The sequence below is a fragment of the Zingiber officinale genome, chromosome 1B, assembly GCF_018446385.1.
Source record: "Zingiber officinale cultivar Zhangliang chromosome 1B, Zo_v1.1, whole genome shotgun sequence".
Lineage (NCBI taxonomy): Eukaryota > Viridiplantae > Streptophyta > Magnoliopsida > Zingiberales > Zingiberaceae > Zingiber > Zingiber officinale.
This window is the reverse complement of record NC_055986.1, coordinates 130,717,685-130,732,881: the sequence shown is the minus strand read 5'-3', so window position 1 is coordinate 130,732,881 and position 15,197 is coordinate 130,717,685. Positions and strand designations below refer to the sequence as shown.

The 15,197-nt window shown below is 35.8% G+C and overlaps 2 protein-coding genes across 2 annotated transcripts; one reads left to right on the top strand and one right to left on the bottom strand.

Moving 5' to 3' along the window:
• The first annotated feature begins 265 nt into the window (after positions 1-265).
• Positions 266-13,943, top strand: LOC121979378 (guanylate-binding protein 4-like). Its single transcript, XM_042531375.1, has 17 exons — positions 266-646; positions 5,802-5,904; positions 6,750-6,819; positions 6,895-6,933; positions 7,074-7,191; positions 7,262-7,319; positions 7,459-7,523; positions 7,633-7,639; positions 7,719-7,779; positions 8,319-8,378; positions 8,479-8,498; positions 8,657-8,722; positions 9,512-9,679; positions 9,811-10,068; positions 10,687-10,899; positions 13,004-13,275; positions 13,372-13,943. Exons 1-17 carry the CDS (start codon positions 552-554, stop codon positions 13,517-13,519), a joined length of 1,821 nt encoding a protein of 606 aa, XP_042387309.1. The 5' UTR covers positions 266-551; the 3' UTR covers positions 13,520-13,943.
• Positions 13,880-15,179, bottom strand: LOC121979399 (chitinase 2-like). The gene has a single exon (XM_042531394.1). The coding sequence runs from the start codon at positions 15,177-15,179 to the stop codon at positions 14,067-14,069; it is 1,113 nt and encodes a 370-aa protein (XP_042387328.1). The 3' UTR covers positions 13,880-14,066.
• Between the last annotated feature and the right edge of the window lie 18 nt (positions 15,180-15,197).

Below are 15,197 nucleotides of genomic sequence, written 5' to 3'. Positions count from 1 at the left end.
TTTTGCTAAAATAATTGCCTCCTAATTAACCCGTTGAGGGTGAAAATTGTAAATTTTATTATGTGAGGCGGTTCTTAGTGAAATAAATGGACGAAATGACAAAAGCCCCCAAATGTAGTGTAATATTTAGTAAATTACGTTCCTTAATGAGTCGGTGGCCCTTACGGATTATTTGGGTATAAACAAATAGCTCGGATGGCCGTCCATCAGGCAAAGCGCGACTATCAAAGTCAAATAAACGGCTGGAACTTCTCGAGTTCATGGGTTCCGAGCTCGACGCCAATTATTTCTTTGGCGTTAGTCGTCTCTCTGGCTGCCTCTCTCGGAAGAAAACCCCAGCACCAAGATTGCGATTGCTTCTCCTCGCGGGTATTTTCGGCTGTGGGATCACCGAGGTGAGCGGGTAAAAGCGATACGTATCTTGTAGAAGGTGGGAATCTCTCTTCTAGGAGCTATTCCTGTAGGCGGGGGCGGGGCGGCTCCTCGGATCTTGGGCCGCGGAGGGATTTGCTAAATGAGATCCGGTTGTGGAAGGTAGGAGGCGCAGAAAGATGGGTGCTTGCTTGCGGGCTTTTGCGTTTTGGGTTGTGGTCTTTGGCTTCTTTGCGTCTGGTACTTCCGATGACCCAGTCGATCTTCGCCGAGCGTAAGTGCGATCCCTTTTGTTTTTTTTTTCGTTTTGTGATTCGTAATGGTGATTATATGCGTGGGATTTATCGAAGAGGTTGACTCTTTTGGTGGAAAGGTCGAAATTTTCTGCTGATTGTTGTTTGTGCCCATCGACAATAGCTGTTGCAATTTCGATTGACTAGGATACTTTCTTGGATTGCTGTATGAAATAAGTAATGATTTTGTGACTAAATGCATAAAGATTGTTAATTATTTATCACTTGCAACAAAGACAGAAGAAACTTAAGTACAGCATGATATCATCTGTCTGTTCTCTGTTCGTCAAATCTGCAATTTATGTCTTATCACACCCTGCAGGCTGCAGCAGCTCCATTACTAGATAAGAATTACTCAACTCGGTCAAGGACCAGATGCTTGATAGCCTTTTGTTGACACCAGCAGGGTGCTGTATCTCTGTGGTTCTTAAGCTAGTTTTCCTATCGTCCTATTCTCTACAACCAAGTATGCTGAAGGTGTTCATCGAGAGCGCCTACATCAAACCCACTCTAGATACAGCAACTCCGGACTCTAGGGCTATCTTTAGAGATTTTTCTCTCCTTGACTTGCCACACCGATAAAATTAATCTTTTCCAAGAAATACAGTTGTGCATTTCCCATAGATGTTCCCTTTTAGTAATAAAATTTGTAGAATTAAAATATAAATTAAAACTAAAATTGTTTTTAAATTTGCATTTTATACAGCATTTGGGCGGCGAGGCACTTTAGTGAATTTAAACCTTTAGTCAGTACTAAACCCTCCATCAGAAAAGACATGGAGAGCTTTAACACTTGAAACACATTCCTTTTAGCCTAACTTTTTAGGCATTACAATGCTTCCGCTAAGAATTAGTATTTTGTGTGTATAAAGATAAAATGGGTAGGCGAGAGGACAAAGATGATAGAGAACTCGGATTTTAAGTTATGGTACATAGGAAAGAGTAAAATAAGAAATGGAGTGAAGTTGCAGGAGTAGTTTGAAAATGAGATAGAATTATAGCTATCAAGATAGTAGTAACGAAAGAAACTATGAACGTAATTAGCATATATGCACCTCAAGTAGGATTAGATAAAGCTATCAAATCAAGGTCTTGGGACAACCTAGATGAAGTATTACAAAACATTCTACTAAATGAAATGATTTTAATAGGAGGCGATCTAAATGGACATATCGGAGTGAAAAATGAGGAATATGAGAGGGTATATGGGATTATGGGTTTGGAACGAGAAATGAAGAAGGGAAGATTATATTGAATTTTGCGATAGCATATGACCTTATATTAGCTAATACATTTTTTTAAGAAAAGAGAAGAACATTTGGTCACGTTCAAAAGTAGGAATAATAAGTTGCAAATTGACTTTCTTATGATTAGAAAGAGGGATAGACAGATTTGTAAAGATTGCAAGGTCATCATTGGAGAAAGCTTTACTACCCAATATAGGTTAATACTGCTGGATATACGCTTCAATCAATAAAAGGAAAATATATACGACTCATAGAATTAAGTAGTGAAAGTTAAAGGATGGAAAACAAAATATATTTAAGGAGAAGGTAGGAATACAAGTATTAGATGAAATATACGGTAACTCTAATACGACATGGGATCAGATGATATCAAAGTTGAAAATAGTAGGTAAAAGTGTACTCCGTGCGTCAAAGGGACATGCACCACCAAGTAAGGAATTTTGGTGATATAATGAGAAAGTACAAGAAAAAGTGAAGGAAAAAACGAATAGCTTATAAGGAATTATATATTTATAAGAACGAGAATAACTTAAAAAAATATATAATAGCCAAGAAAGAAGCTAAGAAAGTAGTGAATGAAGCAAAGAATGAAACTTTTGAACGGTTATATCGAAAATTGGATAAAAAAGGAAAGAGACATTTATATAATAACTAAAGGAAGAGAAAGAAAGACAAGAAATCTTATATAAATAAAATATATTAAAGATGAATGCAATAGGGTACTAGTAAATGATGGAGAAATAAAATAGCGGTGGAAAATGTATTTTCTTCAACTTTTTAATGAAGATTTAAGTGACCAACTTAATTTAGGTAATTTAAGTAGGTTAAATGAGTATAGAAGTTTAAATTTTTATCGTAGAATTCAAATTTCAGAAGTAAAATAAGTTTAAAATGGGATGCACAATAGAAAAACCGTTGGACTAGATGATATTCCGATAGAGTTATGGAAGTGCCTAGAGAACAAGATATTGAATGACTTGTAAAATTATTTAATTATGATATTGAAAATGAAAAAAAAAAACCTAATCAATGGCGGGTAAGTATTTTAATTCCCTTATATAAGAATAAGGGATACATACAAAATTGTACAAACTATAGGGGTATTAAACTAAGGAGTCATACCATGAAACTTTAGGAAAGAGTAATAGAAAAAAGATTAAGGAAGGAGACAATGGTGACTAAAAATTAATTTGAGTTCATGCTTAGAAGGTCGACAGTAGAAGTTATACATTTTCTCAGGCAACTTATTGAAAAGTATTGGGAGCAAAAACAATATCCACACATGAGAGAAATTATATAGAAAATTCTAGAAAAGAGAGGTGTTAGCGTAGCATATATTGAGCTAATTAAGAATATGTATGAGGATGTAAAGACTTCAAGCAGATTAATTGAAGCATTTCCAATAAAGATATGATTAAATCAAGGATAAACTCTAAGTCTCTATTTTTTTACACTAATTATGGATGAACTTGACACATTAAGCACAGTACCGTGGTGTATGTTATTTGCAGATGATATTGTTTGGTAGATGAGACACGTAAAGGAGTAAATACTAAACTAGAATTTTGACTGAAAAGATTAGAAGTGAAAGGTTTTAGGCTTAGTAGAGTAAAGATAGAATATATGGAATTTAAGTTTAGCAACATTGGACGTAATGAAACAATTATTAAAATAGGAGAGAACGTGTTGTCCGGAACCAAGAGTTTTAAGTATTTAGTATTATTTTTGCAAAATGGAGAGATTGAGAGAGGTTATGACTGGTGCACATGAGCAAAAGATGAGAGTTACAGAGATGAGGATGTTAAGATGGATGTGAACATATGAGGATGGACAAAATAAGAAATGAGAGCATTAGAGAGAAAGTCGGAGTTGTATCTATTGATTGAAAATTCCGAGTGACACGTTTAAGATGGTACGAACATGTACGACCAATAAATGTTTCAATTAGACGATGTTAAACTATGACAAGTACACATATCAAACAAGGAAGAGGAAGACCAAAAAGACTTGGTTAGTAATAATAAAACAAGATAAAATTTATTTAAATATAGATGATAATATACTAGGAGATAGAGTCCAATAGCGTAAAAGGATCCCTGTAGCCGACCCCATCTAGTGGGATAAGGTTTAGTTATTGTTGTTGTTGTTATTGTTAGAATGCTTCTGCTCCAAATTGCGGAAGCCTACAAATAGCCATTTAACAAAGCCCCAACGAGATTGTTTGTAGAGTTTGTAGAGTTACATCTTACTGAAATTAGTGCTTCAAGTCTATTTTAGAGGTCTTAGAAATCTTCCTATTTTAACTCTACGTAGGAGCACAACCAAATCACCATAGGAATGGGTTGGAAGTTCTTTTAAATTGGAATTATTTTAACAATTAATAAATATACTCCGTTGGGCTTTTAATCATGTTGTTATTACCCTTTTAACCTACTTCAACAGTCCACCTATTGTAGAGGTAGGGTTGCCATTGTAGGAACACTCTTCTAGAAGAATGCCATTTCTCCCAAAAAAGTATAGAAGATTAGTCGATCATTGCATTGACAAGTGTAGTCCAATATATATAGCCTTCGACAATGCCCCAAGTCATGATATTAATCCTATTTTTGCCAATAAAATGGGAAAATAAGTTGTTCAGTAGCTAATGGAAGTATGATATTGGTTTTGGAAAACATAAGTACTTTTATATACAAGAATGCCTATTTCAATGATAATAAATACATATTTTAAAAGTTCTAAATCATAAGATGCACATGTCTAATCCCAATCATACATAAGCATTTTTTCAGAAAACTATGCAATGTATTGCATGAAAATTGATTGCGTACTTCTTTTATACATCAAATTATATTGTATCAATTGTATGTGCGTGAATTAGATCTCATGCTTTGATGTCTCCTGTTTGACTTGGAATGAAAACTATTTTTTGTTTCATTTTTTACAAGCAATTCAAAAACTTCACTTGTGCATATATTATATATTTAATAATTGAATGAGAGGCTTATCACTTATTATAACAACAAATACAACTTTAGTGTCATATCTCAAGATCGAAATTTTTGTATCTTCTCCTGTAAGTTGTTGAAATCCTATAATGTAATTATCAACTCCATTAAATAATTATAGATAAAATTGCACTAGGCAAGAATTGTTAGATGATAAATCTGACAACAATTCTAGTGAAAACACAATAATAAAGAGTTTAGAAATAGAACTCGAAAGCAAGCTGAAACTTGCTGCCTAAGGTGAAGTTTGGACCCTTGTGCAGGGTTAATCTGGGAGGAAGGGCACTAAATATCTCTTGATTAAGAGTATTCCTTAGTGCATGGAGCCATTGGAATGACTCATTTTTATAGAGAGTAAGTTTCTTTAAAGCACACATTGGAAAGGGTTGTGCCTTTACCAAGAGATGTGCCATTTTAAACTTTTGAGAATAAAAAAATTAATTAGAATTAAAACTGAAATTGATTTTTAATTTTGAGTTTTATAAACTTTAAAAAAAAACTTTCCTATGTTATCCAAGCTCATTGTGAGGCTTAACCTCATGGCATGGTCCTAAAACCGTGGAACACATCTGGTATTTGAAGAATGAAGAGTGACCTAATGCCTTTAAGAGTTTAAAATATTTCTCCATCATGATGGTCTTTGATTGCGATTTGCGATACAGTGTATTGTCATGAGCTTGCTAGGACAATTTTTGTTTCTATTTTGAAACATTAGGAGAAAGGTTGTTGGAGCCTTTTTGTCGCATCAAATGCAGATGTCTCTATATAGTGTTTTCCGTTGTTAATTAGTATAGCTATAAGGTGTTGGGAAAACTTGAAGTTTCATTGTGCTTGGGTTAGGAAACTCTTGTTTTGGAATCTTAGTTTTGATACTCGTTTTGCAGTTTTCCAATAGTGGTGCCAGATTCTGAGCATACAAAACTTCGTCTTGCAAGGGAGGGTTTGGAGGCAATTCAAAGAATTACAACCCCTATAGCTGCTGTTGCGGTTAGTAGCAGCTTAAGTACTAACTGAAAATCAAAGTCAATGGAAAGTGATAGAAATTAAGTTTGATATTCAAAAACTGGAAGACACAGTCATGCATTTATTTATAACTTGTTCTAACTCTAGATTATATGATTAATACTTCCACCTTATTTAAGTCATGACTTCAATACCATTGGCCTTTGACCACAGATACTTCAAATATTATTCTATTTTACTACTCATTCCTGTCGTGCATAAATGTATACTATTGTCTGAGTAATATTTCACTGCATAACCCAAAACCATATTCATTTCCAAAACACAATTATGCACAGTCACTCATTTGTTTCTAGAACAAATTAAGGTTGAGGTTTGGAATTTCAACTTCATTCAGTTTTTTGTAGAACATGATTGTGAAATTGAAATAACTAAATGTATTCAAACAAACCTATTGTTGTAAAACATTTACGCTTTTTTTCTTCTATTTTTGCAACCTATATGACTTTCAAGGCTACTCGTACCCCTCTGGTCTTTTCTATACACTCCTTTTAGTCCAATTGTATTGTTCCTGTCTTTTCTCCATCTCTTTTGAAGTTTGACATATTTAGGACTGTAATTTGGTTATTTGTGCTATTATTATTTTTTCACTAAGCTTTTACTGAGCTCACATGATCCATTGCCTTTAAAGCACTATGGAGGATTCCAGCTCTCCACAAAAGAGTGTTCTTCAACTCTAAATGGGGAATGATATGAACATGTGACATGTGACCTGGAACATCTATATGATTCTCTCTTTCTCTCTCTCTCACACACACACATACACACGCGCGCACGCGCATTTCAGATTCTAACAAATAATTTCTCAGGTCATTGGTCCATATCGCTCAGGCAAATCCTTTCTTCTCAACCAACTGCTTTCCCTGTCATGTGATGAAGGTTCATTTCTATTTGTTCTTTTTTTTTGTCATATCACTGAATGCTAAAATTCTTTGACCTCACTATCATGCACAGGGTTTGGTGTAGGACATATGCGTGATACTAAGACCAAAGGTTCATATTCAGTCATCTTTGGTTGTATTTGTCTTTGTAGTTTTTGACTTTTTATTAAGCTAATTTCCAATATTTTTTGATAGTTTATATGTTTTTATCACATTTAATATCCTTCAATAAACAGTTATCTTTTGGTGTAGGAATATGGGTTTGGGGAACACCTGTTGAAATGGATATTAATGGAGAAAAAATATCTGTCTTATACCTAGATACGGAAGGATTTGAAAGTGTTGGGAAATCAAATGTTTATGATGATAGGTAATTTGGAAATTAGAATAATTTCTCCATCAGATATAGGTTATATATTTATTCTTTTTGTGTTCTTCAGGATCTTTGCTCTGGCTACGATTATGAGCTCTGTGCTCATTTATAATCTCCCTGAGACGGTTTGTTCTTCATCTGTTGGAAATTTGATCAGCCTATAATGGGCACTAGTAACTTCTTCCAATCAACTCTTGATTATTTTATTCCCTTAGGAATGCAGTCTAGTCTCATTCTTTTTTGCTTTGGTGGTTTGTGTTGTAGATTCGTGAGGCTGATGTATCTAGGTTATCATTTGCCATTGAAATTGCAGAAGAATTTTATGGAAGGTCTTATTTTGGATTGCACTAAGTTCAATTTTTTTAAAAATTTATTTATTTTGGGTTTCCCTTCCTGACTGTTACGTGTTTTGCTGACTTGTTGCTTTCTGGACAAAAGGGTCAAGGTACTATAATATTGTCTAGTGTTCCATTCTTTGGTAAGGTGTTTATTTTAGTTATTTATGTTGTTATATATGTATACAGGGGCAAGATGTTGCTTTTGAGCCTGCTAAACTTTTGTGGCTTATCCAACGAGATTTCCTACGTAAGCAATCTTCTTTCCTTCAATAATATGCTAACTACTGATGAATACAATAAGTTCATGAAATGTTGGCATAAGGATAGCCATTCTACTTGCAACATGAGCTAAGTAAATTACAAGAAGAGAGTAAAGTCTGCTCTCCTGAGGGTTTGCAAATGTATGATCTGCACATATTTAATTATCTGCCAACAATTGTAAGTGTCTAATTTAGTATCATTGAGCATGATCTAGTAGATGTATGTGATATACTGATATTAATATTGTAGACTTCAGTAATTTGATAGGATCAGTTGACCTAGGACAAATCATAGCATCACCAGCAGGAGAAGTAAGATAGTGTTTCTGGTGTGTCTCAGCTTATGCATGTGGCTTTAGATATTTAACTGTTGATTGCTCAATACTGCTTTATCATTTATGATGGCTTTGCTACAATTTTATCCCTTTTGTGCCTACCTTATATACTTTGTCTTTCAATATCCATAGATGTGGCAAATGTCTTGCTTCGGTCTTTTTCACTATAGATTCTTATTTTGTTTAAACAGAAGGAAAGTCAGTTCAAGAAATGGTGAATGAAGCCCTTCGGCATGTACCAAATAGCAGTGGTCAGTGTTAGCCCGTAGTCTGTTGGTGTGTGATTGATACTGATGAGAATCTTGCTAGTAACCTTGAAAACTTATCTGCATCTTATTTTCCGATTTTCAGGTGACAAAAACATTGAGCAGGTATTGCATTCTTTCAAACTGTAAAGTCAAACTTCATGAATAAGCAAACTTTGGCTTTCCATCCTTGCCTGCCTTTATTGGCAGTCATTTTGTTTGTAAGGAGGTAGTGGTTGATGCACTCGCTCATTCTTTACATCCATTTGCATGTGGTGAATCAGGTAAACCAAATTCGGGATTCATTGGCGATAATGGGTGATAATAGCACAGCTTTTAGCTTGCCGCAGGTATGCTTTCATTAACTTCTCTTGGCCTATTACAGTTCCTATAATTGTTTTTTTCGGTATGAATCACTTTATTTTTAGTTCTCTATGGCAAGCCATCATTATTCTTCATTGTCTGTGAAATATCATGCATATTACATTTCATTTTGCTAAGCATAATTGCCATTTCAATATTTTTGCAAATGGTAATCAAAGCTTATTTTCAATGGTTATATTAAGGTACCAAGCTTTCATTTGTGCATAAATTGGGGGTATTAGCATCTAGTGTTTATTGAAGCATCATGGTTTTCCATTTCCCTTTGTGAATATATATGAAGCTGAGTTATCTAATTTGGTTTCACGAGTATCTGCCATACTTTTGTGCCTGTGGTTGTAGAAAAATTTGCAAGGTTACTTATGATAAATTTGTCTACTGCTGCATTTTAAGATGCTTCCTGTAATCTCTATTTTGTGCGTGCCTTTCAATTAACAACTCTTCAATACATCAGTTAACATCAATTGCTAATGGTGTAATCTATTATAGCATGTATGAAGTACATTTTGAAGCCCCCATGATTCATGTTTTGTTTGAAGTTCTTGGTCTTCCTTATGTTTTTCTAAAGTTGAATATTGATTTAAAGCTCCAAAATTGTGTTGTCTTTGTGTTATCTTATTGTCATTCACTCTTCTCATAACTGTGTTATGCTGCCGATGCTTGGTAATAAAATTATGCTTGTGCAAGTTAACATACATCTTTTATTTCTATTTCAATTTCATGATTAGAAGATGATTGAAAACCTTGAGTCTTGACAGCCTCATCTCCAAAGGACGAAACTCTGTGACTTGAACGACAGCGAACTGGATCAATTGTATGTGAAAAAGAGGGAGCAATTGAAACAACTTGTTACATCAATCATTCGCCCGAAGATTGTTAGGGGAAAACCTCAAAATGGAAATGATTTTGTAGCTTTCCTGGAACAGGTAATGGATTTGTACTGATGGTCAGTCATCAGACTAATACTGCTCTTATATTAAAACCTTCAAAATCTGAAAAACATGACTAAGAAAAGGCATTTGGAAAATTCTAAATCATATCATTGGTTTCTTTTCAGATTATTGAAGCCTTGAATAAAGGAGAAATTCCAACCACAGGCTCTATTGTCGAAGTATTCAATAAGGTGATTCTTGAACGTTGCTTGAAAGTGTACAGCAAGCAAATGGACAATCTGCAACTACCAGTAGAAGAGAACAGGCTACATGAGTTTCATGAAGAATCAAAAGTGGAAGCTAAAAAATTGTTTGATCACCAACATTTTGGTCGGAATCATGCTGCACAATCTGTTTTGAAACTTGATTATGAAATACAAAAGGTGCATTGCTTTTTTCAAGGACAAAAGCTTGGCATGTTTTAAGTTGGTCTACTGGTAGATATGTTAGTTCACTTCTCACAGATAGGTTAAAAGAACTGACAAATAAAACTGTTTGAACTGCAAATTTACTTGAATTTATTATAAATACTAGGAACTGCATGGGAGCTTTTTAGCAATTAACATGTATATAATTTAAAGGTACAAAACTTAAGACTTAGAACTGCCTTATTCGTCCTTTTTTAATAGTTTAAATTCCAGTGTGTTTGCTTGTTGTATAACTATACATATTAGCCTGTTAAATTGAGTTAAATGTGAACATGCATTTTTTGAAATATTCATGTTTTCATGGTTTTATTTGCTTGTGAACTCTTAACGGTGTTATACTATGCTTGGAATGAACTAGGCAGTGAATAGTTGCATAGCATGCATCAAGAATGAATTTGAACTTGCACATAGTGAGATAGATCATAATATTTCTCTATTCATGTTATGGAAATCAATTTTTGATGTGCAAGTTGACCTATTTCTTGGGAAGTGGTTTTTCTTTTTCTTATTTAAATTTAGTCTTGGATCTTTCCTATACTTTATTATGTTTACTTGTGTAATATCCATTGGCAGGTTTTCAGAACAATCCTTCTTACAAATGAATATCAGTCATCAAAATTGTGTGAATCGCGATACACGCAGTGTGAGGATAAAATGGACCATCTTCAAGTTATGAGACTTCCTTCTATGGCGAAATTCAACGATGGTTTTCTTCACTGCAATCAAACTTTTGAGAGTGAGTGTGTTGGACCTTCAAAAGAAATGTATGAGCAGAAAATGACGAAGGTAAAATTTAACCAATTGAACAATCAAAGAATAAAAGCTGCCTCTTTTCTGTTCATGTCATTAAGTTCTAATATTTTTTTTTACTACAACTAGATCTTAGGAAAGTAAATGAAATCTTGGTTTCTTTTCTTCCATTTTCTTTAATACTTGAAAGTTATGCTCCAAATTTGGTCGATTCACTATGGCATGACATTATTTCAGATGCTGTTCTTAGACTTCCCTTGTTATATATATAGTAAATTCATAATTATTATCAACTTGATTTTACCATTTGAAACTTTTACAGACTTGCTTTAATGTCGATGTTATTAAATGTATTATTTTGAATGAAATTATTATAACAATAATTTATTATTTTGTTGCACTATATATTCTTCACAAAATTAGTTGTTGAAATATTCTAGATGCTTGTAGTCATTATCGGTAAAATAAATACTTAAGCCTCAGCCTGGAAATTAAAGAAAAGAAGAAAAAAAATTTATTGTTAATTTAACAATCCTTCCACTACTTAAGAAGTTATATGTGTCATGTGAATTTATACATGCCAAGGATGTATCTTTTTGAGTTGATTACCAAAGTGCACTCAATTGCATAATATCCCCTTGAATAGCTTAGGAATCTTTTTTAAATGCAAATTACATAGATAGAAAGCTAAACTATTTCTTATATCAGTTTTTAAGAGTATCATTTCGTAGTAACACTCAACATGCTTAAACGCAACTAAGTGCGGTGAGATGAATTTAAGAGTTTTACACCAATCTTCTTTCATTTAGTTTATTTATGAATACTATATACAATCAATTGAATTAAAATTTTATTGTAGCATATTGTACCAACACTAGACACATTTTAACATGTATTGAAGTGTACCAATATAAATTTAGATGAGGTTTACTACTTTAGTTACCTTTCACTTTCTTTTTTTACTTCTGAGAGATAAGACTATAGGATGGACAATTGAATTAGATTTTTGGAGAAAAAAATTTAAATAAACAGCCATGGTAACCTTCAAACTTTAATTAAGATTTCATTAGTCAAATTCATCTCGAAATGCTTTGATGAGTGCGAAGTGTGTTGAAGCATTCTAAGCGTCATTGTTTGACTTAGTTGCCATAAGAAAGATTGCAGCCATCAGTATTAATTTACTGGAATGAGAAATTTCAGTGTGCTATCTTGCACGACTCAATATTTTAAACCATGTGCATTAGCAATTTGTGGCAATCTTAATGTGTGTGAATTGTAATTATTCATGATATTGTGTACTATTGAAATGAAGTGGGTACAGCATCCTATTTTATAGTTACTTATAACTTTCATTTCCTTTGTTGAATTTGACCTTTAAATTGTTGGTTTCATAACACACACACTAGAAAGAGATTTTTCTATCATTCCATGGAAATAAACTGCAATTATAACTTATAACCAATTACATTCTTGTGCAGACCATGCTCTCAAACTCAAACATTGTATAAGTTGTAAACCTCGATAAAATAGGATTATGTGCCATCAAACTTCCTATAATATGTTTTTTTGTTTGAAATCTCTCCCAAGGAATATTATATATTATGTGATTCACTTAAATTGAAGTGGAGCACTATTTTTCTTAATTTATTTGTTCTTTCATTATTTTGGCTAAGAGTTAAGAAGATGATTTCAGATTTCTGTGTTGTCAACTGCCAATTTTTGGTGGTGTCTATTGGCCTAACTGACCAGAATGCAGCTCTGCCACCGGACATGCGTCTACATTCTATCCACCTTTAAGGCCTTTACCAATCTTACTAGTACCAAATATATCTAGCCAAAAAAAAACATTATTTCTATTAATGTCATTAAAGAAAGTTTGCCTATTTTTCTTCCATGACTGCACTTAAGTAGATGCACTTGTGTTTTTTTTTTTTTAACTTTTTGGCAATTCGTTCATTGAAATTTATGATTAATTCCAGGTTACATAGTTTAAGTGAATGGTGCCAGGCGTAGTAGTTATGATCGACTTTTGGTTTAAAAACTATATCAATTTGTGTGCCAATATTTTTTCTAGCTTCTGACCTCTATGGGTGACTTGGTGAACCAATGATTATGTTTATTTGAACTTTGATTTCCTCAGATGCTGGGTAAAGCTAGATCGCTTTTCATCAAAGATTACAACCAGAGACTTTGCAACTGGTTGGTAACTTTCTCACTCATCGTGGCAATAGTGGGCCGGTTCATCGTCAAGTTTATTTTATTCGAGATTGCTGGTTGGGTGATGTTCATTTTCTTAGAGACATACACAAGAATGTTTTGGTCATCAGAGTCGCTATATTACAATCCTGCTTGGCACGTCATCGTGTCTACTTGGGAAACTATAGTGTATAGTCCTATTCTCGACTTGGACAGGCAAGTTTCTCTCACATAAAAGTATAACACTTGCTAAATTAACTCCCAACTTTTCCCGTTGCTGTTTCTCCTTTTACATTTATATTATTGCAACAGATGGGCAATTCCAATTGGTATATTGCTACTTGCTCTAGTCCTGTATTGGCGGTGTTTTGGTAGGAGGAAACATGGATCTGGTTCGTTGTTGCCGTTATACAATAGCCGTCACCGTAAAAGTGGTTCCAACCGTCCGAGATCGGATTAAACAAACACTCGGCTCAAACTTTATACACAAGTTTCTTATTGTGACAAATCTCGGGTGCTTCGTGGTGCCTTTTTCAAATATATCACATTCTTTGAGGGCTTGCTAGAAGGAGAGGATTAGAGGCCATCCTATTAACTTTACTAAGCTTTATGCAGATTGTTCATTCTTTTATTATGAGGCATCACGTTCTGCTTTGCTAGTTTGAATCAGAATTGCCATTGCTAGTTGCTCCTCGTGAGGATTTGTGACAGTATCCACAGTTGTACCAAAGAAACTAGCAGAAATATTCATTAGTTATTATGTCTGAGCGTCGTGTTTATTCTAGTCGTCTCTGTGAGTGACTGTTGCTCGTAGACTGGATGATCAGAACATCTCCAATGTAAGTAAATTATCATTGTGGATACAAATGGTCCGCTTTCTCAAATCTGTGAGAAGAGAAAATCCCTAAGTTTCAACCCGGGATCCACGCTTGAGCATCATTCTATTAGGTGTTTTAGATTTTGGAAGATCCAACCCAACGTATAGAATCTAGTATTTGCTTCGACGTTTAATATTTGCCCGTTAACAAGTCCTGCGACTGCACCTCGTACCGAAAGTCAGTTCTCTTGGAGTCATCGGCAGACCAAACAAATATCCCATCGAGCCTCCCTTCCCCCTTCAGAATCCTCGACGCGTTGAAGAACCCTCGCTCCGGCGACAGCCCGCCGTCTGCTCCCTCGTCATCGGTGGCGAAGCTGACCAGCACCTTCCCACCGGCGTAGTTGCGGCTCTGCTCGTCGAAGTGGCGCAGGAACTGCGCCACCGTCGTGTTGCCGCTGTACGCGTAGAACTGGAAGTTGACGTAATCGATCAAGTGAGCGTGCCGCCTCCACAGTGCCGCGTAATGGCGCTGCACGTCGTCGTCCTCGAAGGGCGCGATGGAGGCGAAGGAGATTGTGCCGCCGGCCTTCAGCGCCGCCAGCAGCCGCCCAATGCACTCCGCGAACGTCTCCGGGTCTGCCACGAAGTGCTCGTAGTCGATGTCGACGCCGTCGAGGTGGTACTGTTGGATTATGCGCGTCAGCGAGGCGAGGGCGTTGTCCACCCAGGCGTCGACGGAGAAGGGGACGAAGTAGACGGCGATGTCGCCGAGGGTGTCGCCTCCGAGGCTGAGGGCGACCTTGGCGTTTGGGTGGCGGCGCTTGAAGGCTGCCACGTGGGCAGGGGTGATGCGGGCGGTGTCCCACGCGGGGGCGAAGACGCCGTCGGTGGGGAAGTGCGGGGCCGAGAGGTTGAAGTCGACGGCGAAGGATAGGATGAAGTGGAACTCGACGCCGGGGTTTATCGGCACGTCGGAGAGGGAGACGTTGCTGGAGTCGGCGCCGATGTACTCGCGGAAGAGGTTGGCATTGGAGGCCGAAGGAGTGGATGCGAGTGAAAGCAAGAGGAGTGCAATGTCGAAGAAGAAAGCATGAGAGGAGGAGGACGACGACGCCATTCCTGGTGGTGTAGCAGTGATGAAAGCTGCTCGTGTTATAGACCGTACAAGAAGGCTGCATTGTGCTCCAATTGGATTGACATGGAGATGGATTTGGCCGGCAATCAATAGAACTTTACTTCTGATCTCTTCAAACATCGCCAGCTGAGCTGCCGAATGCACCTGCAGCTTGATATATGACATAGAATACAGATGCGTAAT